The sequence below is a fragment of the Aspergillus ibericus genome (assembly GCF_003184845.1).
Source record: "Aspergillus ibericus CBS 121593 unplaced genomic scaffold BO80scaffold_2, whole genome shotgun sequence".
Lineage (NCBI taxonomy): Eukaryota > Fungi > Ascomycota > Eurotiomycetes > Eurotiales > Aspergillaceae > Aspergillus > Aspergillus ibericus.
The window spans coordinates 1428446-1453152 of NW_020292100.1; the positions used below are offsets into that span (position 1 = coordinate 1428446).

The window sequence follows — 24707 nt, forward strand, 5'->3', positions numbered from 1 at the left end:
TCTGATTGATTCATTCATTCTTCACGCAAGTCTTCTCACTGCAACCGGTGGCAGAGCCTCGTTTCGAGGTGCATTTCATCTGGCATTGGCTGTCGAGCTGTCCTTCGGGGCAGTGCTTGCAAGACGGTGCACCAGCCAGTTTGAGGGGCTCATGAAGGGAGCCATGTGCTCCCCCGGTGAATGGGCTTCCATAGAGGGCTGGGACATTTATCACTAAACAATCATGACTCGAAATCACAAAACGCATTAACTACCATAATAATTCACGAATGGGAAATGACTACGAAATGATAAGAATAAGATGAGCAAGATGCGGTCGATTGTTGAAAGTAGGTCCACCACAGAAAGATCCGTAACAGACGCAAATGGTATATAGATACAGCAAACCGGTCGCTCCCAAAAAAAATCCGCACAATTCCGTTTCCTCCCCGAAACTCCGCATGAATGCTAGCCGTTAGTATATATAAACATTATGATTATGCCCTAGGGGGCATTGATGTTGAATCTTTCGTCATAATAGTAAAGAACGAAGGAGCAGGGGGACCCCTGCGAGATGAAATGAAGCTGGCGCTCCTTTAAGAACGCAGCTGCTGGGCTTGATCCAGCGGCATCCGCGTGAAGACACTTCTGGACCAGCCATCCGCGTCCACCACGGTTTCCTTGACGAGGATGTAGCGGCCGAAGCGAGGCATCAGCACCGCCCACACCAGGTAGTACAGGGCGCCGAGCGCGAAGATACCCAGCGCGACGACACAGTGCAGGTAGTAGGGCAGGTCGTTGTAGACGCTCTGGCCGGCGCTGGGCGGGACGTAGGGCGCCACCACCAGGTAGATGTTGGACAGGCAGAAGAAGATGGTGACGGGCAGCGTCGCCCGGATTCCAGGAGCCCAGTCCGGGAAGTTCTTCGCCTTGGTCAGGTAGATGTAGACCAGTCCGGCGGACACGAAGACGTTGACAATGGACAGAGGGTAGGTGATGAGGCTGTGTGCGACCAGTTAGCTGGGACATCTCAGGCTGCGACGGGAGAAGAGGCAACTTACTTGACCAGGAAGTTGTAGGCATCACCGGGGGGAGGAGCCAACATGATGATGATGGACACAACCCAGTGCTCGAAGAGGCCAGCAGCGGGAGAGTTGAACGGCCGGTTGCTGGCCCAGATCTTCGAGAAGGGCAGGACACCTTCACGACCCAGGGCTTGGACAACTGCGCAACGTTAGCTTCGTAACGTCCCTGCATTTGAGGGTAGGCCACTTACTCCGTCCTTGAGAGAAGATCACCGACAACACGTTTCCAAACGCCGACAGGGCCACGAAGACCGACATGACCTTCTCTGCGCGCGTGCCGAACATGTTACCGAAGAAAGTGGCAGCAACAGTCTGACCCGAGGACAGGAACTGCTCCTTGGGCACCGCAGCAAAGTACGCAATGTTGCACAGCATGTACAGGATTCCGACCGAGCAGATGGCAATCGGGGCCGCAATCTTCAGCGTGCGGGTGGGGTTCTTCGTCTCGCTCAGGGCCTGTCACAAGTCAGTCCGTTGCTATTGAATCACCAGGTGCATCAGGATGACATACGTAGTTGGCGTTCGAGTATCCAATGAAGGACCAAATGACATTGTACAAGGCCATGACAATACCATATCCGGTGTCGGTGGTGCCTTCGAAGGCGTTGGTGAAGTTGTGAGGGGGATCGATCTTCATGTGGCCACCCAGAGCCACCCATCCGGCAACAACGACAAAGACGATGATCACGAGCTTGACAACGCCCAGGAAGTTCTGGAGCATGAGACCCCACTTCACAGCGAAGGAGTGGATGAGGAAGGCGGCAGTGATGCAAGCCAAACCGATACCACGCTGGTTCCAGCGCCCAACCTCAACATCCGCAGCATTGAGGATATACTCGCCAAAGACGACACTGTTGCTAGCCGCCCAGCCCAGCAGGACCGCATAGGAGGCATACATGGCCGTGACCAGGAACTTGGGCTTCTTGAAGACGTATTCGAGGTAGTTCTTCTCTCCACCGTTCCTACGCGCCGTTAGCCCGAGCCCTAACAGGATCGGCAAACCAAGGGAAAACGTACTTGGGGATCGCAGTACCCCATTCCAGGTAGACAGCAGTACCAGCCATGGCGATCAAGGTACCAATCACCCACATGATCAGGGACAGACCGACACTGCCGGACAACGACAAGATCGTACTGGGGGTGGCGAAGATACCGGTTCCGATAACACGGTTGAAGATCAAGAAGGAGGCACTGACGACACCGATCTGACGACGGTCATCTGGGGTGGCCTCAAAGACATTACCCTCATCTGAAATTCGCAGCGTTAGTGTGGGGTCTTCGTGGGTGAACCCTGCCAGGTCGGACGGTTACACATACACAATCCGGAGACGCCATCCGTTCGGCGAGGGCCCTCCTCGACAGCCTTGGTGTCGGGCAGGACGCCCTTCTGATACGCAGATTCCACAGCTGCGTCAGCCATCTTGTGGCAAGAGAAGAAACACTAGTGACAGTCTAAAGCCGACCGTCTCGACGTGGAGACCCGGGGGGAGCTATATAGCGCTGGGCGACACCACGAGCAGGGGAACGTGAGCGGCTACCACCGGAGGCAAAACCGTAAGATGCGATGATGTGCTGCAGCTAAATGTGATGCAATCCTCAGCGAGCAGGTCAGCGACACGTTGAGGCACGAGGGATTCCCTGCAAAGCCAGGCGGCAAGGCCAAGGAACGTTCTGATGGGTGGGAAGGAATAATTAATCCAAGACAAAGGCGATTAGGGCAAGTGTGGCATAGTCGGGATCACGAGGGCTGCAAGTAGTATACCGGTCGAGCACCCTAAAACCAAGACTAATGCTCCGAACAACGTTCTAGAAAAAGAGAAAGAAGAGGAAAGCAAAGCACCGAGAGGGAGAGAGAGAGGAAAGACAAGTGCGTCAATCGCGACAATCCCGGAAGAAAGAATGGACCTGACAGCGGCCATGTGGTCGACCGCCACGGCGCGCGGTTTGAGGGTCCCCTCGGGATGAGGCAAAAAAAAAAAATTCCTCATGGTCGGAGCGGAACCCGAGCGAGGAAAGCTCTCCACCCCGACCGGCGCGGCAAACCGCTGGGAACCGCTGGGAGAGTTCCTATGACACACCAAAATCAATCACGCAATTTAGTCCCTGTTCTTGCGATGCGCGCGCAGTTTAAGTTAGGTAAAGTTAAGCCCAGTCCGGGATCCAGATCAACGCCTCCGCCGTGGGGCCAGCTGGACCTGCCAGCAATCAACAGTCAACCCGGTGGGCGAAACCCGCCAAGAATTTGCGTGCGATTAGGTTGTATGTACAGTACAGCCTGCGTCTGACTCGCAGTATCTGCATCCAGAACTTCCATCCCTCCCTCCCTACCCACAGAACTCCCTATAATCCCATGGTGTCATCATCAATCGTATCCAAGGTCGCTGGCAATTTGTGTACCTCTTCCCAAACTGGAACGCCATTCCAAACCACACGCCCAACAAGCAATGAAAACTTGGAACCCGAGCAGAAAAAGATAGAAAAAGAAAAGAAAAGCAGAAAAATAAAAAAAAGGAAAAAAAGGAAAAAAAGGAAAAACGCAGAACCGGATGAATTCTCAGCCACTCGCGTAGTGATGTGTATATGAAACCCCCAAAGAGAGAGAAAAGAAGAAATAAACGGTAGGAAGGTAAGAAGAAGGGAACAAACACAGAAGAAGTAGAAGAAGCAGTCCGCGGGTCATAGGCCAGATGCACCTGCCTGCATAAGCGACTCTCGCCAGAGTCGGGCATCAAATGTATGCGAACACATGCAGAAGAAAAGAGCAGAACGCTAGGATTGAATGGAGCATGAGCCAGCATGCTTCAGGTTGTAACGGCCAACGTCTTATTTCGGGGGAGTGGCCCCCACGGCCGGGGCAAGAGACACAAGATTCGACGGCGGCATTTTGCCTGGTCCACTGGACGGGGGCGTGTAGCGCTTCGAAAGTCGGGCCAGCTTCTGACGCAGCACCGCCAGGCGATTCCGCATACTAGAAACCACTGTGGTAGTGCGTTAGCGCGGGCTGCCGTGCATGGGGCGGGGACAACTTACGCTTAACCATCACTTGGCGATCCTCCGCCTGGACACCGTCCAGCATGATCTTGTCGTTCTCCCTCCCGGCATTGCCTCTTTCGGCGCCGCTGCTGTGGCCCGGTCGCGACACCTCGTCGTCTTCCAGCACGGCTTCTAGCATCCGGATCGCCGTGACATACGCGATCTCACACCCGGCTAGATCCTCACCGGTAAGTTCGTTGATCGCTGCCGCCCGGCTCATCTCCAGGGCGCGATCATACATCAACTTTTCGGCAGTCACGCCGGAGCTGACGAAAACATCCGTAGAGGCTCCGGAGCCTAGGGAAGATCCAATCGAATGATTGCTGGGGTGGCTGGGATGGTCCGGTGGCAATCGTTTCTGCGCTTCGGCCAGCTTGAGGCGGACAAACTCCGCTTTCTCTAGGACCTCATTGAATCGATTGCGCACCCACTGAACGACATTGTTGATCCGATTGCTCGCGGCATCAGCTCTGCTGATTGCCGACTCACCAAAAGCCTCCGCCCGGTTCCTGCGGGTCCACCAGGTACTAGCAATGTCCATTGACTTGGCCAGCAAGGACAGGGCCTTGACATAGAGAACCAAGGCTTCCTCCGATAGAGTCACGATAGCATCGACCGTGAGCCCACCGTCGGCCGAATCGACGACGTCCGGCATGGGCTTTCCCGAAGGGTCGGTTGGAACCGATGGTGCCAACGGAATCAGCTGTTTATATTTGACTTCAGCAAAGCCATACACAACATCACTGCGAGTCGCACACTCCTCGAGCTCATGGACAGTCTTGCTGTCTTCGTCCAGGGTTGCGCTGGGCCTAGACCCATCAGTGAGCACAATCAGGCTAGTCTGTGCGCTAGGATAGGCCGGGAACGGGTTGTACGCCAAAGGAGGCGAGCGTCCGCCTTTCGTGATGGTCATAGGTGGCGAGAAGCTCATCCCAAACAGACGTCCGCTGGCCATATTCAGAGCCTTCGAAATCGCTGATGTGGCCGACGTCGGGCTCTGTCCATACCGACGCCCGTAAGAATTTTGGCGGATGTGGGCTGAATCCGCGCGCGACCGGCCCGAAATGATTTGCATCGCCTTGCTGGGAGAAGCTTGCGGTGACGAGGCCATGGCCGACGGTGTGCTCGGAGTTGTCCCCGAGCGGCGAGAAACTGCGCCTGCTTGGCCGTTTCTGTGAAACCCACCTTGAATCCGAGGGTTATATGCCATCTCGTCAGCGAAGGCGTTCACCTCCACCGCGCGCTTCTCCACCACCACGTAGTCTCTTTCGAACGCGACTTCTTGTGCAGCATGCTCTCTTTCATCCTTGGTCTTGTCCGCAGGCTTATCGATCTGAGGGACCCCCGAAGAAGCGGTACGACTTCGTTGCCGTTCCGTGGTGGCTGTCGTGGGAGCGCGGTCAACAAGCTCCTGGCGAGCTGGTGCAGTTGCAAGAGACACCGGACTCGGTCTTGTCGGGTAGGACGCTGGTGGTGTGGCCTCCTTTGGGGTAGAAACAGGCCGATCCGCACTCCCAGTCCTCCGCATCGGCGTTGGAGGAGTATCGGGTCGAGGGCTTTGTGTCATGGCCCGTTGAGCAATCGGATGCGTCAACGGCTCGCCCCGACCCCCAGCGTATGGCACATCTCTTTCGCGGTGGACTGCCGTCGGAGTGCTACGCCCAGTCCGAGATGCGGGCCGAGACGACGGCTGCGCAGCCACTGGATCGACGGAGGAACGCCGGCGTGAGGGAGTGTCGTCGGCCACCAGACCAGGAATCGGTCCCGTAATAATGCCATTGTCGAAGAAGTCAGCAAAACTCAGTCGTTCCACTGGGTTTCGCTTCAAGAGGGCTCTGATAAGTGCCTTCATCTCGGCGGTTACAGGGTTCTCTTCGGGAAACTTGATCCTGTCTTCGCCTCTCTCAATCCTTCGGAGTAATTCGACATGGTTGCTTGCACGGAAAGGGGGTCTTCCTACCACCATCTCGTAGAGTACTGTGCCCACCGACCAAAGGTCTACTTTGGCGTCGTATTTCTCGTACCGCAGAATCTCGGGGGCCATGTACAGAGGCGAACCGCACAAAGTCTCCGCAAGAGCGGTGGAAGGAAGAGAACGGGCGAAGCCGAAATCGGCAATTTTGAGCATAGGCAGCGACTCCAGCCCCGTTGTAGGGCTGAAGGAGTCCTCGCTGCCTCTGAAGGGAACCACCGGAGCCATCCCACTCCGGTAGGATGAAGGAGATGGGCAGAGTAGGAGGTTCTGCGGTTTAATGTCACGGTGAATGAGATTACGGTCCCGAAGGAATTTGAGGGCGCTCGACAGTTGTTTGAGGAAATGGCGGACAACGACTTCACTGAGAGCACCACCACGAGGGTTAGGATATTTGGAGATCATTTCCCGTGTGTACCGGTGATCGCCAAGACTATCGCGCCGTTTGATAAAAAGGGACAAATCTCCCAGGGCACAGTATTCCATCACCAGATGGATATGAGACGTCGTCTCATGACAGTCTATGAGAGCAACAATATGTGGATGGTAAAGCCCCTTGAGAATGTTGATCTCGGTGGACAGGTTGTCCTTTAACTTCTTGTTAAGCTTGGACATATTGACCGATTTGATTGCCACATAAGTGCGTGTTTTCTAAGAGTCATTCCATCCTCGTTAGCCCTAATAAGTTGGAGCCGGGGAGCTCGGCCGGTAACAGGCATGGTTCCCCAAAGAGGGTGATCAATGAGATGGGACCCGAACTCACCGTATGAACACCTTGGTAGACCGTGGCAAAGCTCCCTCGACCGATCTCATCCAGTCGGGTGTAATGGCCAATGGGCATCTCGGGACGAGAGTCCTCCCTGGACCTTCTGGAGTGATGTGCAGATGCCATGACTGCAGCACGGCGATGAGGGCTCTATGAAGACCAACCACGCCTCGTCAACCACACACTACCTCAACAGCGACAGCAACAGCGTCGGATGATGGAAGAGGCCCATCAGGGGAACGACAGACAAGATCGGAGAGGCGGGTCGATGGAAGAGTAGACGGATCGATGATATAGTAGGATGAACGGAAGTAGGAAGTAGGAAGAGGAGGGCGTTCGGAGCTAGAGGAGTAGGTAAGGAGGCCTGGACTGCGTGGCAGAGGACCGAACAGCAGACAGGCAACAGGAAGGGTCGGTCCAGAGTGTAGGTAGGGTACTGGGGGACTAGAAAAAGGGTGCGCAGCACACCTACAGCCGGCGTCAGTAGGCGGGAGAGCGGTGAGGCGGAAACGGGGGCCTGTATGATAGGATGGAAGGTGAGGGCGACAGGGATCCCAGGAGGATGACGACCAAAGCGTGGGACTAAGTATAGAGAGATCGGGGATCGACGATAAGGTAGGAATCACCCAACAAGGGACAAGATGGATGAAGACCAGAGGAAGAAGAAGGGGAAAAAAAAAAGAGGACGCGGACGTCGACAGGGGAAGATGGGAGCCGAGAGAGAGCCGGCCCAAGAATGAGAGTGTGAAGGATGATGTGATGGGGAGCAAGAAAGGCGGGAAGCAGCTGGACCCAGGGATCCTCGACGATGCCGTTTCTCTGGGGGAGGAGAGACTAGTAGAGCGAGCGTGACCGGCGATAACGATCGATGGCGGATGATTGAATGATGGAATGACTGGGTCTCAAGGCGGTCAGGAGAGCGGCGTTGGCAGACTGGAATGGGCGATGACCGCAACCAACTGATGGGGGGACGTGACTAATCTTGTGGGGGCACAGGCACCCGTTCTCTGTTCTCTATTCTTCTGTGCTAAGGAGAGATACGAAGTACAGTATTCTATTCAAATACGGATGGTAGGAGCCAGATGAAAGAAGAAAGTTGTGATGATGATGATGATGGTGAAGAAGGGTACAACCAGGGGAACCCCGGAAAGTGGCCAGGGAAAAAAGGACCCCCGGAGCAACGAATAGTCGCAGAGATACAGATGCAGGCCAGCAGGAGGAAGAAAGACGGTCGATAACGCGCCATGGCCTGAGGCCGGAACAGGTCACTGGCCCCGTCGGGCTTCCCGTATTCCCTCGTACCATTCGGTATCAATACCGTGCTGAAACCAGGTCTCACGGGATCCATCCACCGGACTTTGCCCCATGGGACACCGCCCCAACGAGCGAGCAGGGTTGCACCACTGTGACCATACGAGCGTCAGGTCCAGTAAATCCCGGTACGAGGACAGGCCCGGGTGACCGCGCCAGGCCCGAAGGAACGCCCTGCGTCAGTGACACCTCCCAGGTCGATCGGATCGCTCCAGGCCAGTCACGGTGACCAGCCAACGTTCGCGGGAGAATTCTCCAATCCCAGCCGATAATCTGCAGGCTCAAGTGACTTTGCCCAGCTACGACATCACTGCCTCGGATGGTCGACCATCCGACCTTGCCACTGAAGAACCGGATCGCCCTGATAAGCTATGAGGGGGAGGTCGCTCGTAGCCTCGCCCACTCCAAACCTTAGCAGCGGCCCAAGAGGCTAAGGAGTTCAAGGACCCAAGGGGGATCTCGCTAGGTGGCGATCAACAGCCATACGGCCCGGCTGATTCGCGTCGGTGGCTGCTGACTACCGGCCGGCTCGTAGGAATGCTGCCTGGTCGGAGGGTCGTTATCTAGGGATCCTTTCTAGCCGTTCTATTTACTGCACGTCTGCGCTAGTCCGACGGCCGTCGAATATTCAGCCGGGGAAGCCTTCCACGTCATCCGGCACTCAAATGACCTCCCGACGCCTGGCTCTTCGAACAATGCTGCAAGATAATGTATATCAAAAACAAGAAAAAAAAAAGGCACAAATACACAAAATCCACCCGTTTTCTCTATCCATCCCCAGTGTGGTCAGGGGTACACCAGCACAGCCACCAAACCTATTGCACCATCTCGATCGCTGTGTCGAGGTGGTCACCCTGCCGGTATCACAGTCCGAGCCCTCGCACCAGTAGCCACAACACAACCGGCACCACGACATTGTCGTTACACCCCGTCAGAATGGCCTCAGTCGCGCTAGTGCCTCCGGCGGCCAAAATGGCTTTCACCACCACCTGCAACCAGGGGAAGCCATGATGCTGTCCGTCGGGTCCACCCACGGGCCACTGTCCCAGGACAAGCCACCCGCGCGCGAAAATCAACCCCCCCGTGACAGCAACGGCAAATGCCACGCTGCCCTCGAGCGACTTGCCTCCTCCCCAAAACCACTTGCGCCGACCGAATCGCCGCCCGACGAGCGAGGCCGCCGCATCGCCCATACCCACGCAGATGATTCCGCTCACCATCCCTACCTCCCGGGTCAAGGCATTCCACCCCACCCATGGATGGTCTTCGGTCCGAGGAATATCCGCCAGGGAGAGCCAAAGGGGGATCGAGCATCCAATGAGGAGAAAGATATGGGACACGATGACAGGACCCCGATGGTCGCGGCCGTCCACGTAGGGCGCCAGAAAGTAGGTCAACGGTCGCGAGATCGGAGGCAGCTGCGAGGCTCGAAACAGATCGAGCAGCAGGAAGATCGACAGGACTAAACTGAGAGCGAGCGCACAAAATGTGGGGTCGATGTAGACCGTTGGAAGGAACATCAACACCATCATACCATGGAAGACCTTGCGTCTCGTATCTACTTCAGCGACGGAACTCAACTGTAACACAACAGCCAGCCCCATTGCCAGCACCACGATGCAGTACGCAGCGATCAGGAGACGTGAGCTAGCCTCCCCAAAGGTGTCCTGGCGGACATGTTCCACCCACCCCAGGGTGCAGGAAGCAGCGTAGGACAGATCGGGGTCCAGGCGAGCGGGGAGAGGAATCCAATACTCCAGGTTCCACATGATGACCCAGAACCGAAACCACGACACGTTACCCAGCAGATAGCTGAGTGCCCACCCAAACGGCTCTTCTCCGTGCAGTGCGCGCTCCCCCACGTATTTCCGGATGGGCCCCAAGATGATGAGGAACACCATGACGTAGACGAAAGATGCATAGAGCCATTTTCGGACTTGGGCTTGCGGCACGGTCATCGACAGAAACGACGCTAGTCCAGGCGCCATTGATCGCTTGCGTCGGCCACTGGGCGTCGTCCTGATCTTCCCGGTGCGTGCGACTTCGTTGACGCTGGAGATGGTGTGCCGTCGCCGATGGGTCATTTTGGGTTGCTGTCGAACGATTTCTATCCCGGCGGTCTCTGCTGGCAGAGCTGACTCTCCGGCCTTGTGTTTCTCGCGCGTCTCGAACATCGTCTTGCGCGAGACGAGCAAGAACTGGCCCTCGGGCGAGTCACTGTCGGACATGTTGTCCTCCGAGGTGCCCGTCCGGCTGAGCCGCTGGCACAACTTGTGATCGAGCACATTGAAAATACTTCGAGGCGATTGCGAGTTACTGGGAGCTCGCCGAAACTTCCAGCTGGGGATCCGTGCCAAAGCCACTTCCCAGCGAAGCACGTCACGACAAGTGAGGAAGATGCACAAGCCACCAAGCCATAGCAACGCCTTAAGGACTTCCGCCTGGGGGGAGCTTGCGAATAAAAATAAATTGATCAACGCGCTTGTCAAAAGCTGCAGTTCTGCTGGAAGGACGCTGGTAGTCAACAAAAAATCTAGAGTGGGTATCAACGCTTGATGCAAAGGGAAAATAAGAGCCAAAGATTCCGGGTTGAGACCGAGGAGCGACAAAGATTTGGGAGGCGAGATGCCTGCCGAGAGCTCCTCCGAGACGATCATCGGGAGCAGCGTGATCATCCAATGGACGAGGCTGTGGCCATGAACCCAGCCATGCAGCGGGATGACGGCGGCAGGCAGAGAGGAGAGGCTGAGAAGGATATTAGGGAGTATTAGGGTAGGACTATGCTGCGCTAAGGATAAAGCAACGTAAAGGGGTATCAAGATCGGATAAAGCAGCGGCGCGGGATCGAAGCTCGTCGGAATCACGAAGGAGCGTAGTCTCGAGAAGCGAAAACGTCCATCTCGATGGAAAGGATAGGCGGCGTAGAGGCCAGTGATCAGCAACGAGTGGGCCAGGAGCTCTGAGGACAATCAGCAACACCATCCATCGAACGACCATCGAGACATGTCGCGCACCTTTTCTCCAAGCCCACGCAACGGACCGCGTGTTCTCTGGTCCCAAAACGACCACACCCACCGAGAGGAGCAACGCGGTCTCCAGTAATCTCTGCAGGATCCCAACCCGGCGTTTCCGCTTTGCTTGTTCGCGCAATTCGGTCGCCTCAGCCTCAGCTTCTTCCCCAGAGCTCCGCCGAGAGCTCCGCGAAGTGGACCGGGTTATTGACGGCCACGAGCGCAAGACGGGAAACCACTGATCCTCTTCACCGGCGGCCTGACGACCCGAGCGCAACCCCTTCCGCGGTCGCAGAGGGGCAGCCGGTAGACCTCTCAGCACGCCTGTGCTCTCATCATCGGCCTCGGTGCCACTATCGCTTGAGGTCCGTGGCCAGTGGAGACGGGTTGGCCGGTCGCCGGAATCCGCAGGCAGCGATGCAGAATGCGAGCCCTTGCGACGATAGGGATGAGGGGATCGGGACGGTTGGCGGGGATAGTCAGACACGTCTGCTTCGAGAGCGGAACCCTTGATCGGAAGCGATTCATCTTCCTCCTGGCTCAGCGACATGGCCATGGCATGGATGTTGTGGTCGGGGCGGCCTTATAGCGAGTACGTCATATCGGAGGATGGGTCGGGAGAGCACTGTGGGGGGGGGGGGGACGGGTGTTAGCAATGACAGAATTTGGGGGAGAAGCGTGCAGTGAGCATCCGTCCATCATACCGGAAGAATTGACCCAAAGAAAGTGCGCGGGGGAGACGGCAGCTGAGGGGGGAAGAAGAGGTCAGGATGTTATCGATTTGATGCAGCCGGAGCCACCAGCGGAACGGAAAGGCGGGTTTTTTCGCTTATCACATGCCGGCAGCACGTCAGCTGTCGTCCATCCATCCATCAGGAGAGCCGCCCTGCGATCAACCCACACCAGTGGATCGTGCCATGAATCTGACGTCTTCCCTATGAGCTGACACTTCGCAGCAGAGCAGATCAACAACTACTGATGCGCTTCTCTTTGGCTAGTGTTTGAGCCTCCGCTAAGATTTAACTTGTGCACACCGGCAGAGTATACTCCTGCAAATTTCACTCATGTTACCATTATCAAGGTCCTTGGACATTGCAGACTATTATAAGATAGTCTAAACTAGCAGTTCGATAATAGTGAGGTTTCTCTGCGCGTACCTTCAGAGTCTTGCCTACTGAAGCTGAAAAGAAAGGGCGTCTTTCAGAATCTCCTCCCTATAGACTTCACCGGAATGTCGCTCTGACCTAATCTTACACCAGTTGCCAATCCTTGAAAAGTATTCCTATGAAGGAGCCGGGCTGTCGACAGGAACGAGTGATGGCGTTACTCTGGATATTCGCTTGATCCTGGGGTTTCTCTATCGTTCCTCTGGAGAGGTGATTTATCAGCTGCTGGGCAGGCGATCAATAACGACTGACGGGGTGTCATCGGGATGGGATTGTCCAGTTAGGACAGAAACTATGAATCTGACCCGGATGATATGGAAGAAGATCGGGAGGGCCATTACGATCACTACCAATTGTGAAGTGAAGGAGTTCTCTAGCGCTTTTTCTTATGCTTGGTAACCGACCAGGCAGGGTTCTACGAAGGTCTACCCATTAACCCGTTCGATAGATGCTGGCAATATTCGGTCTTAGAAGCACATGGTAGATCTTACACTTAATAATAGTACATCTAGGACAGCAATAGTCTTCCCTACAAGATCGCTCCGGGAACAGACCTCTCAGTAACACGGGGACCGGACCTCGGCGAGCTCGTCGCTCCAAGATTTCCAGTCCGATCCCAGGCTACTGATCTCATCATCAGTCAAGGCGCGACGGGCATTGGCAGCGTCTTCGAACTCCTCGGGCGTCCGAACCCCGCCCATTAGGGCGATTTCAAAGATATCCAAGATGGCCGAATCCGGGTCCGTGGCGACACCGTAGATGGTACTGCCCAGCGCGCCGGCGTCTCCGATGAGCGACATCATATCGGCCAGCTGTTCTAAACTTTCCGAAATGAGCCTGATTTCTCCCAGGAAGGGGGCAATCATGAGCACGCCAAAGATGATTTCCTCGATCATGGCCTTCTTTTCCTCTTCCGAGGCCTTATCGGCAACCTCTACTACCATGCCCATGTTTGCCACGGCTTGAGCTAGCGTGAACACGACGGTCGAGATGGTGAGAAGCACATCGCTCATGCTTCCTCCATAGGCCCCCGTCACCGCTAAAATCTGGGTTAGGAGGATCGTGTCGGTCAGATTTTGGATTCCTGGAAGGGCGTCCTCGATGATCGTCTGGGGATTGGTCACGGTGATGGTGTCCGCCGGTAGAGGATAGCCTACCAGCACGCCCTGGTCGGGCTGGCAGGTCTTGCCAGACCCCACGCCGCAACTCGATCCGACATCCTTGTCTCCGAATTGGACCCAGTCTTCCTGGATCCCGGTGGTGGCGGTGAGGTTGGCCCAGAAGGCGGTGGCGTTGGTCAGGTCGTAGTAGATGTCGTAGCCATTGTAGAGCTGCTCTACGTCGAATGGACAGGTGGTTGTGGACGTGTTGACGCCGTCCTGGCCGAAGGTACACGTGAAAAAGGCATTGCCAGCACCGCCGGGGTTCATATACGCCGTCAGCACACCAGGCACCTCCTCGCGAATATATTTCTGATACTCAGTGAACTTGCCACTGTAGCTTGAGAGGATGTCCGTGTAGTTGGTCATCGTGGCATTGAGCATATCCGCAAGGATATCCAATGCATAATAGTTCACGCAGAAGTCCTCCAGAGTGTCCAATGAGGAGCTCAGGCTTGCAAAGCTGGCGAAAGTGAGGGTGTAATCACAGGTTGTGACGTTTCCGAGACAATCGTCTCCGGTTTCATCATCTGTACAACTTGACCCCCCTCCGTCACCACTACCTCGGACATCCTCCAAACAGACCGGGGATGGGCAGTAGTTCCGCTCACAGGCAAAGTCACATAGGCCGCTATCTGTATAGGCGTCCAAGGTGAAGCCGTAGATACTCGTGTTCGCAGTAGGCGGCACATTCAGCGGACCGGTTGTGGTGCAGGTGCAGTTATGGATGGGACAGAAGCCATAGTTACAGCCATAGCTGCAGAGGCCTGCCAAGTCACCCGTCCCTTCTCCAGCGGTGCAGGTGTTTGGGGTAAAGGGCGATATGGTCGATGTAGCCAGAGGAACTTTGGTCGTGGTGCAGGCCGAAGAGGGACAGTAACCGTAGTTGCATGAAAAGGCACAGAGACCCGAGTAGTCGGCCGTCATCCCGGCAGCAGGGTAGCCCATTACCCCCAGACTCTTGGGCATTTTCGGCTGCGGGCCCATGTCCTGGCACAGGCAGGCCCCGACGGGGCAATATCCGAGCCCACAAGCAAAGGAGCAAAGGCCGTCGAAGTTGCCCACCCCCCAGCCCTGGATGCACACCTCGTCCGCGAGGGAGTAGGTCGGAGTGGCGGAGACTGTGGTGGGTGACATGGCACTGCCCACCCAGGCGTTCCAATTTTCAATGTTGCTTGATGCGGCACAACCGATGACAATATCTTGACCCGTGAAGCTTGCGATGGTGGCACCGTCTCGAGTGATGGCCACCTCGACGCTCCCCACCTGTGTCGCGAAGTCCACGCTACCATGATAGATCCCTGCCCCTCCACTCGGGGTACTATTCCACTTCGCACCTAGATCAGTACCCCCGACTGTGACTGAGATGTCTGCTGGAAAACTTAGCAGGGCGGAGAAGAAAACCCGATCTCGAGGGATCTCATATGGCCAGTACTCCAGCTGCAGTTGGCTCACGGTGTTACCGGTAGTCCCACCATCCGACGCGCAGCTGCCGCGGACGTTGAGCCGGTACCATGCCTGAACTCCTTCCTGTGTAATTGTCGAGATATTGTTCTTATAGGTGTCGATGAGCCAGGGGAGAAATGCTCGCCAGCCATCATGTGGCATGTCCAATGCATAGTTGTACGGGGACTGCCCCGTTCCAAAGGCGGTATAGGTGGAGCCAGCCAGTGCAGAGCCACTGTCCTGAATAGGGCCAATATAATGGGACTCGCCGAAGTCGTTCCAGGAGATAATCTCGATGAACTCGGGCGCCAGATACAGGGCCTGGACCCAGCGGTCATACCAAAGGTCATCCCCACGCCACAACCAGTTCTTGCTGTATCCAGGCATATTTGTAAAGAACCACGGGGAAACCGGCATCATATATGGCTTGCCATCTAGGAAGTCAATATAGGAGGCGTCCACATAGGTATTCATATCGCTCGGGCCGTATGGCCATGCCGCCCAGCTAAACAGCCCATCAGCCACGCCACTTCCAAGAGTCACCGCAACATCGGCCCCCACAGAGGACCAGTCGGGAATAAAGAAACACCCGGTCTGCTCTTTGATATCAATCCAGTCATCTGCATTGTCGGGGCCCTCAAACGTAGACACAAAGGGTTTCTCATTATATCGCCAGTATGCTTTCGCGGACATCCAAGTGTTTAGCATGGTGAGCACATCATCCTTTGCCCACGCCCCGTTGCCCGCGTAGTCAAACGAGAAGAAGAGCGAAAACCCAGTATTGACAGCGGCTGAGAAGGCGTTCTCCAAGGATTGAGTGTTTGTGGTGTCTCCCACCGCGATGTTCATGGCAAAGGCGTCAATCTTCGCGTCTAAAGCAAGAAGCATCTCATCTTGCCAGTCGTCCACCGTATAGCCTAGGGTGTTAGAGACCTGGTCGGTATTGTCAGCGCGATACCATGATGCTATAGTGAAGGACATACCATGAAATGGGCAAACACGGCTCGAGACTGAACTTGAAGAGCGCAGAGGCTGAGCGACAGAATCGCGGAGAGAAAACGCCGCATGGTGTAGGCATATGATAGAGGTGTCACTGTCAAGCTGACTTTGTGGAACAAGCAAGGATTTGAAATGAGAGGGCGAAACAAAGCAAAGATGGAGGTTAGAATCAAACGACGGAATTTTATAGCATGCAAACAGATGAACAAGCAGCAAGAAAAGTGAGTGTGAGTGAAAAGAGTGATTCTGCCAATATGTGGGGTTGGGAGGAGCCTTTCGCCATTTATTTATAGATGGATGAGGTCCTTTGCTTTGCTCACGGCCTTCGAGAGATCCGATAGCCAGGGCATTGCCCCTAATGGTAGTAGTTCGCAGATAATGGCTAGCGAATCCTCGTTGTGCCTTTACTCTGGCTACATGAGCGATTCATTTACCCAGGAGAGTCCGTCGGACCAGAGCAGGTCTCCGTAGATAAACGAGGCAGTAAGAGATTTGCTCGCTGGGATCCCGGTCTATCGTATCATTCTCTGGCCTAGTCTGAACCCCCAGAAGCGAAATGAGCATTTAATATCGCCTTGGATTTAGTTTGATTGCCTATATTGAGGTTACATGGACTAGCAGGCCACCGGCGTCCGTATCGTTTTGGCGCAACGATAGATGACAGGGTCTTGAATGTTTGGCTTGGCCAGGGCCAAACACCATTTTACCCCCGGGAGAGACTTCATTTGAGGATAAATAGCGGATCCTATGAAGTCTGCTGTGTCCAATTCTTTTTTGTGGTTCGAGCCCTGCCTTCCATCCCCCCAGAACCTGTTTGCAATCTTCTGATTTCCCTTGGACGAGTGCTGCACAATTCACCCCCTTCGAACCCATCTACCATGGAGCTGATCTTGCTTATTGTCTTGCTGGTTACTTCTATCAACCTGGCCCATTGCTCCACATCAACCGGTCCTTTCGAAGCTATATTCTTCTACTACGCCTACCGAATCGATGCCGCAGCTGCAGCCAGAGCGGCAGCAGACGGCGTACCATATGAGGCTACGATTGGAGCTGAATGCATGGGCAAAGATTGCACCTTGGCGGCTTTTATGAAAACAATCATCAATTCGAATTACGTTGAATTGTTCAAACCCACTGCAATTGGAGAAACTACCAGCCCCGAGGTTTATGCAACAGCCGAGGAGATCGGCAATTCTTGGGATTACGTTCCCACACTCTTAAAATCAGAGAATATTATCAAAGATCCGCCCGTGGGCTTCGCAGACATGGTCGATGCGGTGGCGAGTAAAATACAACAGGCTCGAGCAGTGGTACCGTCTGCGGATTTGGTGGAGAAAGCAGCGGCGGCCTTGAGATGGGCACAGGCTATTCGGCTCACTCAACTGGTTGTTCAAAAAGGACAGCCAAAGGGCTCCAAAGCGAAGGCCTTTGCAAAAGAGTACAAAGACATCACCCTCAAGGTAACCGAACGAGAGCTTGGTATGGACAGAACTGTGTCGCCAGCCTTGAAAATCGTTTACACCGACCTTGACTATGCCAGCATGGCTGAGCAGGTAGCAAATGGGGACCGGGCGACCCTTGATACCACATTACGGGGATATCTTAACTGGGTCCAGGCCGAATCTGGCAACAGCGTATACCGAAATCACCAAAATACGGTGAACGTGTATCAGCGTTCGGTAGCATCGCTCGAAGCCGGCTGTTCCTGAATTTCAGGCATTGGAGGACCCGCGAAATTACTGGCTCTGTCTTATCCTTTCTTTTCCTCCTATCTCCGCTGTTCTACCTCTCTGGATCCTAGGTTTCTCGATTGCGTCTTGTGCAGTTTTCTTCTTCCTGTTGGTAGCCACTAGTTGTTAGCTCATATTAGTTCAAGTCCGAAGACGCTCATGGGATGTAAGGACTTGGTATGCAAGATAGACTAGTGGACAGGGTGTAAACAAGGCTCACTGTTCTTTCCTTTCAGTCCGTCAGTTAACGGCGACCCGGAGATTGTACCTGAGCACGGAGTCACTAGTTGTGCAGTAGTGGAATAGAAGAAGCCTTGGCCCTTGGACGGTATAGCGCCTAGCGTCCCCGACAAAAGAGCTTGATCGGGTCAAAGGTGTACCTGATCTCGGGAAGGAAGGGTCTGCTGGGCTGCTACTAGGGCCTCATGAGTTCTTAATTAGGCAGAACCTCCGTTACCGATAAGGGTCGACTAACTGGTGGTTAATCCAGAGCTTGTCGATGTACTCCGTCCGGCTCAACCGGCTTCACCCGCAATCGTAGCAGCGAACCGCTATCCCGGATCCGGTTGGAGGTCGGGACTCCCGCGATAAGACGGCGGCCCTCAGGGTCTCTCCCGGGGAACATTTGGAAACATTCGCAAGCCTCAGTTACTATTCCTGCGGGGTACCGACGCACTAACACTCACGCCCCTATCCAAGGCTCCAGGATGTGGCCCCTTTTCCGCCGAAGATACCCCGTGCTCGTTTATACCCATGCTATATATAGCCTGTAACCGACCTCCGGTGGACTACCGGGAGGGGGGGGGGGAAAGCCGGTTGGTGGCTAGAGTGGTCGAAATGCTAACAAGGCGCAAATGAACCCTTGATGGGAGTCTCACTCTCATTTGATCTGGCCCTGGACTATCGATCTAGCTGCGCAGCACTAGCAGCCTATTCCACCACCTTATCAGAGGAGCACATGCCTCATATCGAGCGTCAAGGCAACCAGGGCAGCCTCGGAAATTACGATGCAGCGATGCCAGGATCCACGGATACCACCTAACTAACATAGGAGGTACCTGGTGAGAGTAATCTTACCATGGTACATCCGCATGCGCGAGATGATATACCAAGGACTAGATAAAGGGACAGTTCTCTCGACAATAATCACAGACCTGATTCAGTGTCACTCTATTCACAAAATGTTGTTACCTCCATCTACCTTTCTGGGTCTGTTTGCTCTGGCTGCGACTACGACCGCAAGTCCAGCTTGCCTGGGAAGTATCTCTCATGATACCATTGCCTTCTTCAGTGGCGCCGCTCTAACATTCGGTTCCAACTATACGGATGCGACGGACTGTGGCCTCAAGTGTTCGATCCTTCCTGCATGTCAAAGCTGGCTCTTCACCAGTGGTGGCCAGTGTGAACTTTTCCGCCACTCCCCGGTAGCCACAGCACCCAATCCCAATTTTTCCTTTGGTTCCTGCGGCCAGACCAGCAGTCCTTCCCATGATGCTTGGCCTTCCCCCGTGCCCTCGTCTTCCCATCTGATTCACCATCTTCCGACATCTTCGCTTACTGCCAGCATGGTAAGTTCCCGATGAGAGCCCCTTATTGCTTTACAATGGTGTGTACTTGGTTTCACTGAAACTGACTGAGCCCTTCCGTTTGTCCAGACCCTGAATAGTGCGGCGATTAAGCGGCACCTGGATGTTCACAGGCGTGGCGGCCACAATCATCTTCACGGAAAATAGAGGTAGCGGTATCTGTGCCTTGTGACTAAGGGAGGAAGATGGCAGGCGGTCATCCACCAGCGCTAATCATTCGGGATGCTCACCCCTGTTGTTTCCTTCTTTTCGTCGCTTTAAGATACCTGGAATCTCCACTTGTTGCCGGTAGCCTGGCCTTGCGCCAATTGCTAGATGTCCTCTCAGGAGTGATTACCGTACTTGTTTCTTATCTACAGAGGCACTAGTGATGGTATCTAAATGTAGGCAAGACAGGACTATCTACAATGGCATCATGAGCATTAATGTTAGTACGGTTTAGCGCGGGTTAGTAGACGTCTGCGTGCCATCCGTCCGCTCCGCCGGCCGAGAGCACTGGAGGCGTCCGTAGGAAAGTCCGAGACAGCATTCAGCCAAGCGGCGCACTTGGACAGGGGATGGTCATGCCGCCGGTCGTTGCCGGGCGCCCGACTAGTAATCAGTCCGAGGGTGTGTTTGTTCCTTCCTCCGTCCATCATCGGCATCCAACATCCAACTTGATTTCCTACCAACATGAACCGCGAAGATAAACCTCTCTTGCACCTCGATAATAGTGGCGCCGGTCCACTACGAGTTCCCGGTTTCGACGGGATCCCCCTGGAGTATGAGCTCGATATCGGCCAACGCTTCACGCACGCGGCACGCGAGGACTACAAGAGGAAACCTCTCAGGCTCACTGCCCCCGAAATCCAGATGTTGCGTCTCATGGAGCGAATCACGGATATCAAAGACTGGGAACAGGATGTCTTTGACGAGCAGACTCTCGCTAAATGGCGGGCACAGGCATCCGGTTACGCGGATCTGGATTCGGAGACGGATCAAGATGTCGACATGGACCTGGTTACTGCCCGAGCATGGCTCTGGTGCGTTGCAGAGCTACAAGATAAGGCAAAAGACTTGCGGGACACCGGCCACGTTGTTGTCCTCAATGCAGACTCCGGCGTATGCAAAGCCGATCGAGTTGTGCCGGAGGTCGTCAGGTGTCAACTCCAAGACGCATTCAGTCACCTGCCCCAGAGTGGCATTCACGATCCAGTGGACCCGTCGCTTTACATGCTTATCTATGGCCGGACCACCGTTTTCAGTCAGGATGCTCGGGTCCCTCACGCAGACGGCGCGATCTCGTATCCCCCTTCCACAAGTCCGGGCCAGACGGCACCTGCGCTCGTTCATCCCCTGAGAAAGATTGCCCCATTTCCCATAGGGCTCCGCCATCCTTCCGAACGATATAAATACCAACAGGTTTCAAGTTGCTTTCAATGGCTACCTTGCGAGGTTGAGTTTGTTGAGTCTTCGGGGACCGCAGTCCGGATCACGTCGTATATCAATAACCTCCACTCAAGCAATACCCAAGCGTATGCTGCTATCGAGCAGCTCATTTCCCGGGCTATAAGGCCTTGGAATGACATTCTAGTAAAAGGCCTCCAAGGTCGCATGCCTCGGCGCATCTATACATGGGGTGTCACAGACGATGAAGAAGAGCCTCCAATGGATGGATGGCCCCCGGAGGACGTGCTCCCATATAAGTGGAGTGAAGACATCACTCGACGCTCCTGGACCCCCCGGGAATGGGAGAATCATTGTGTCAAGGTGAAAGACTATCTACAGCTACCGGAGGTGAATCCGAAATATCGAGTTTTCGAACCCGAGCCCAACGATCCACCTCGATCCGCAGACCTTCTGGCTCTAATGACGCCAGAAATGTGGGCGTCCCCTAAAAGCGTCAAAGACATCATAATGGCTAAGTGGAGGCGACTCCAACGCTTTTCCTACCCCGAACCGGGAGTCTCCTATTCGTACGAAGACTGGAAAATGGGCAAGACCGCGAACCCAATCCTCGGCCCGTATGAGTGTGAAAGTGAGTATGAACTGCCTCGAGATCACGAATACTACTCGGTGTCGCTAGAAGACCAGTTCCGGCAACAGGGTCTGCAGGTCATTGTCCGGGTCTTCAGCATCGATCTGACGGTGGAGGCGCCCCATTATCCCGGAGATCCGGAATTCCACGTGGATGGCATGCTCAATGAACACATTGTCGCCACCGCTCTTTTCTGTTATAGCTCGGAGAATATCACCGAGTCCCGCATCTCGTACCAACAGGATGATGCCATGGACATCTTCGGCCATCAACAGGACCCCTTTTGCATCTACAAACTTTACGGGCTGCCGCCGTCCCCAGGAATTGGCTTAGAGCCAGGTGTTTTCAGGCTTCAAACCCTAGGGTCCGTCGCCGTCACTACCGGTCGCTTTCTCAGTTGGTCGAATACCTTGCGATACAAAAAACATCCATTCTCCCTGCTTGATCCCAGTCGCCCGGGACATCAGCGATGTGTCGTCTTGTGGCTGGTTGATCCCCACTATCGGATTTGCTCGACCCGAAATGTGCCCCCTCAGCAGCATGATTGGTGGCGCAATGCGGTGTTGACGAATGCAACCATGTTATCCGCCCTTCCCAGAGAGCTGGTGGATATGATCATGACGGAAACCGGGTCCTGGCCAATGCATCTTTCCGAAGCCTTGCAGTACAAACGAAGATCAGATGAAGAGAGAGAGGAGGCCCATCAAGCCCAGGTCGAGGGGTTCAATAAATACATGTTGTGGTATCATTTGGAATTCTGTTGAGCGGGAGTGTGCACACCTATCTGGCTCGATGGTATCCTAGCTCATCATATCTTGCCTGTTGGATGAGAGTACGCTACATAATCTGGGGGGGCCAGGGCGGGTCATATATGACAATCAAACGACTAGATTCTGTCAGAACAAATCCCTACGTAAATACTTTTTCAACTCCTACTCACGTCAATCACCCACCCTTTCCTTTTGATCAATACACAGGTCCCAGTATACAGAATCCGAACATGACCCCATCGACGAGAACACACATCACCTCCCCAAGAACTATACCCCGCTCTTCTAGAGGCAATCCCTCCATGTTCACATATCAAGGAGAATCTCCTGGTCCAAAATACCACGTAACTCGTTATGGGGTGATCCAGCTATATCGTTCATCTAGTTAACTTTCTTTGGTCTACGACCTCCAACCCTACTTCTGACCCCATGAATGTACCCTCATTGTTAAAAGGTATGTATTCGACGGGACTAATACTGATGAAATCATGATAATCAGTGTCATTTCATTATTATTATTATTATTGTAGTCTCCTCCAAGAACAAACCAACATAGCCAGCTCTTGCATGTATGTATACCCACTATATACATCTAAGATAACCTCCTCAAGGATGCCCTCTTCGGTACAGTACTGAGGTAATCATATATCCCCAGATAACATAGAGACTGCATCTGCATGGACTATTACGTCAGTAGTACAGTATACACAGACGACTTTCCTCGCCCGTCGCCGTGGTGTATAGATTAGATTCAGATTTCATTCTGGATATCTGGCGGTAGAAGTAAGTATAGTAGTGCCGGTGATAGGAATCATTCCTTTATACTTCAGGAAGGTTTCTCTATTTCTTTTTTTTTTTTAAGCGGTGTACTAGAGTTGTTTGTAGTGTGGTTTCAGGTATCAGGGTACCTGTAGGTAGGTAGGGCTGTTGGTGTCCCAGTGGGTATTTTTTTTTTTTTCCTTTTTTCGGGGTCTGTGTTGACTTGTATGATGGTTTCTATCATACCTACCTACATGGAGCTGCTATAACATTGATCTATTGTTCTCTTATTGTCCAACGATTTACCAACAAATTGGATATCATATGCGCCTGAAGTCATGCCCTGTGGGCTCATGACTGACTGTCTCAACGACACTAAGACGCCCGAGTATGTCTCTGGACAACAACTCCAGCCGCCAATTGACGTCCCCGTGAACCCCAGACTGCCTTACAGGGCACCACCTGCGCCGGGAACGGAACCCTCGACAAAGGCTGACTAGTATAGATGATCGTGTGCGAATCTTCCGATCTCTCGGGAAGCGCCTGTAGGATAAGCTGCAGATGGGATTCCACGTCAGACGGCGCTTGCTCGGCATCGATTTCAATGCTGGTGTAGCTGAGGTTTTGCTCGGTGGCCACGGCGATCTTACGGCCGTAGGCTGTGTCTTCTGCGGTCATTTTCAGTCCACCGCATCGGTAGCCGAGACCTTGCCATTCGATGTCACAGCCGCGGGGCAGTTCTTCGATTTGGACGGCGAAGAATGCGGGGATTAGGGCGTCGGAGTGGATTACCTCGAAGTTGGGGAGATTAGGTGCTGTGGTAGTCGTTGGTTGTTCGTGTGCGCGGCCTCCGTATTTGATATCCCACACGTCCAGGCCCGAAATATCATCTTCCTCCTCGTCTTTTTCCTGACGAGCATGCATCCGGGCCCAGAGATCCCATGCTAGTCGGGCTTGCGTCTCAATGTGCTCTTCTCCTGTCAGGAACGCAACCGCTCCCAGCCACCAGTCCACCTGCATGGCGTGACCGATTCTCCAAAGGTGTTGCAAAGACAGCACAGCTCGTGTGGAATAATTCTCCACCCATGGTCGTGTCAACGCCGCTGGGGACGTCCCCATCACCTCCATCGATGCCGGCTCCAGAGGAATCTGTCCAGCGATGTACACCATCTGCTCCGAACCGTGAACAGGCACGGACATCGCTTGCGAGTACGGACCAATGTTGGCCGGGGCCCAGTACGAACGAGACTGGACATGGAGGCCCTGTCGTTGGTCTCTGGGACCCAAGTCCACCACCGCCGAGACCATAACCTTGACGCCCTCCGGCAGGCTGTCACCGCAAGCCACCGTGGCTCTCGCCGGAGGATTGGGCTTCTTGAACAACGAAACATAGATGCCATTCATCAAGGCAAAGTCCGCCATGGAGCGAAGCAGCACCGTCGTGAAGACGATATCAGCCGTAGTGCGCGGCGCATTTCCACCCCCATGGCCTGTAGAAGCTAGGATCGCCTCAATCTTCTCCGCAATCGCCTTCATCTGCTCCGCAGCGCCAGGCCCAGCCTCCGGGGCCGTGATATTGGCCACCACCCAAGTGCCACCATTCGTGCTCTGCAGCATCTCCAACGGACCCCACGAGCTCTTCTTCATCTCCTTCCTCCCCGTCACCACCTCCCTCTCCCCCTCCCCCTTCAACACCCCCTCCAACACCCCCGCAAACGCCTCATCCAACACCACCGGCCTCCTCACCCTCTCCGGCATCACCCCATCCTCCCCCTCCTTATCCACACACTTCGCTCCTCGCGCCCTCACAAACGCCACGCCCCCCTCCCCAACCCCCTCCTCCCACCCCTCCACCACAATCCTCCTCTTCCACAAAAACCCCGGCCCATCCAACGCCAAACTCTCATACTCCCCCCC

The 24707-nt window shown here is 54.5% G+C and overlaps 8 protein-coding genes across 8 annotated transcripts; 3 read left to right on the forward strand and 5 right to left on the reverse strand.

Moving 5' to 3' along the window:
• Nucleotides 1–575: 575 nt before the first annotated feature.
• Nucleotides 576–2484, reverse strand: BO80DRAFT_344079 (high affinity methionine permease; the record flags this gene model as incomplete). The annotated part of the gene is made up of 6 exons (XM_025715259.1): nt 576–981; nt 1041–1203; nt 1256–1520; nt 1576–2026; nt 2082–2313; nt 2382–2484. 6 exons carry the CDS (start codon nt 2482–2484, stop codon nt 576–578), a joined length of 1620 nt encoding a protein of 539 aa, XP_025580358.1.
• A 1134-nt stretch (nt 2485–3618) lies between these two features.
• On the reverse strand, nt 3619–7425 carry atg1 (serine/threonine protein kinase ATG1). The gene is made up of 3 exons (XM_025724874.1): nt 6833–7425; nt 4095–6720; nt 3619–4042 (listed from the first exon to the last, which is right to left on the reverse strand). The coding sequence occupies exons 1-3, from the start codon at nt 6959–6961 to the stop codon at nt 3888–3890; spliced, it is 2910 nt and encodes a 969-aa protein (XP_025580359.1). The 5' UTR covers nt 6962–7425; the 3' UTR covers nt 3619–3887.
• A 1584-nt stretch (nt 7426–9009) lies between these two features.
• On the reverse strand, nt 9010–11713 carry BO80DRAFT_451562 (putative phosphatidate cytidylyltransferase; the record flags this gene model as incomplete). The annotated part of the gene is made up of 2 exons (XM_025721885.1): nt 9010–11105; nt 11161–11713. 2 exons carry the CDS (start codon nt 11711–11713, stop codon nt 9010–9012), a joined length of 2649 nt encoding a protein of 882 aa, XP_025580360.1.
• Nucleotides 11714–12880: 1167 nt separating this feature from the next.
• On the reverse strand, nt 12881–15996 carry BO80DRAFT_397474 (glycoside hydrolase family 71 protein; the record flags this gene model as incomplete). The annotated part of the gene is made up of 3 exons (XM_025717383.1): nt 12881–14473; nt 14570–15862; nt 15913–15996. The coding sequence occupies 3 exons, from the start codon at nt 15994–15996 to the stop codon at nt 12881–12883; spliced, it is 2970 nt and encodes a 989-aa protein (XP_025580361.1).
• Nucleotides 15997–16715: 719 nt separating this feature from the next.
• BO80DRAFT_475202 (uncharacterized protein) lies at nt 16716–17637 on the forward strand (the record flags this gene model as incomplete). Its single annotated transcript, XM_025723200.1, has 1 exon — nt 16716–17637. The coding sequence occupies exon 1, from the start codon at nt 16807–16809 to the stop codon at nt 17635–17637; it is 831 nt and encodes a 276-aa protein (XP_025580362.1). The 5' UTR covers nt 16716–16806.
• Nucleotides 17638–18450: 813 nt separating this feature from the next.
• BO80DRAFT_421221 (uncharacterized protein) lies at nt 18451–19583 on the forward strand. Its single transcript, XM_025718551.1, has 2 exons — nt 18451–19226; nt 19314–19583. The coding sequence occupies exons 1-2, from the start codon at nt 18840–18842 to the stop codon at nt 19389–19391; spliced, it is 465 nt and encodes a 154-aa protein (XP_025580363.1). The 5' UTR covers nt 18451–18839; the 3' UTR covers nt 19392–19583.
• Nucleotides 19584–19894: 311 nt separating this feature from the next.
• BO80DRAFT_421222 (DUF4246 domain-containing protein) lies at nt 19895–22137 on the forward strand. The gene has a single exon (XM_025718552.1). It carries the CDS (start codon nt 19917–19919, stop codon nt 22023–22025), a length of 2109 nt encoding a protein of 702 aa, XP_025580364.1. The 5' UTR covers nt 19895–19916; the 3' UTR covers nt 22026–22137.
• Nucleotides 22138–23048: 911 nt separating this feature from the next.
• Nucleotides 23049–24454, reverse strand: BO80DRAFT_421223 (uncharacterized protein). Its single transcript, XM_025718553.1, has one exon. The coding sequence runs from the start codon at nt 24435–24437 to the stop codon at nt 23166–23168; it is 1272 nt and encodes a 423-aa protein (XP_025580365.1). The 5' UTR covers nt 24438–24454; the 3' UTR covers nt 23049–23165.
• Between the last annotated feature and the right edge of the window lie 253 nt (nt 24455–24707).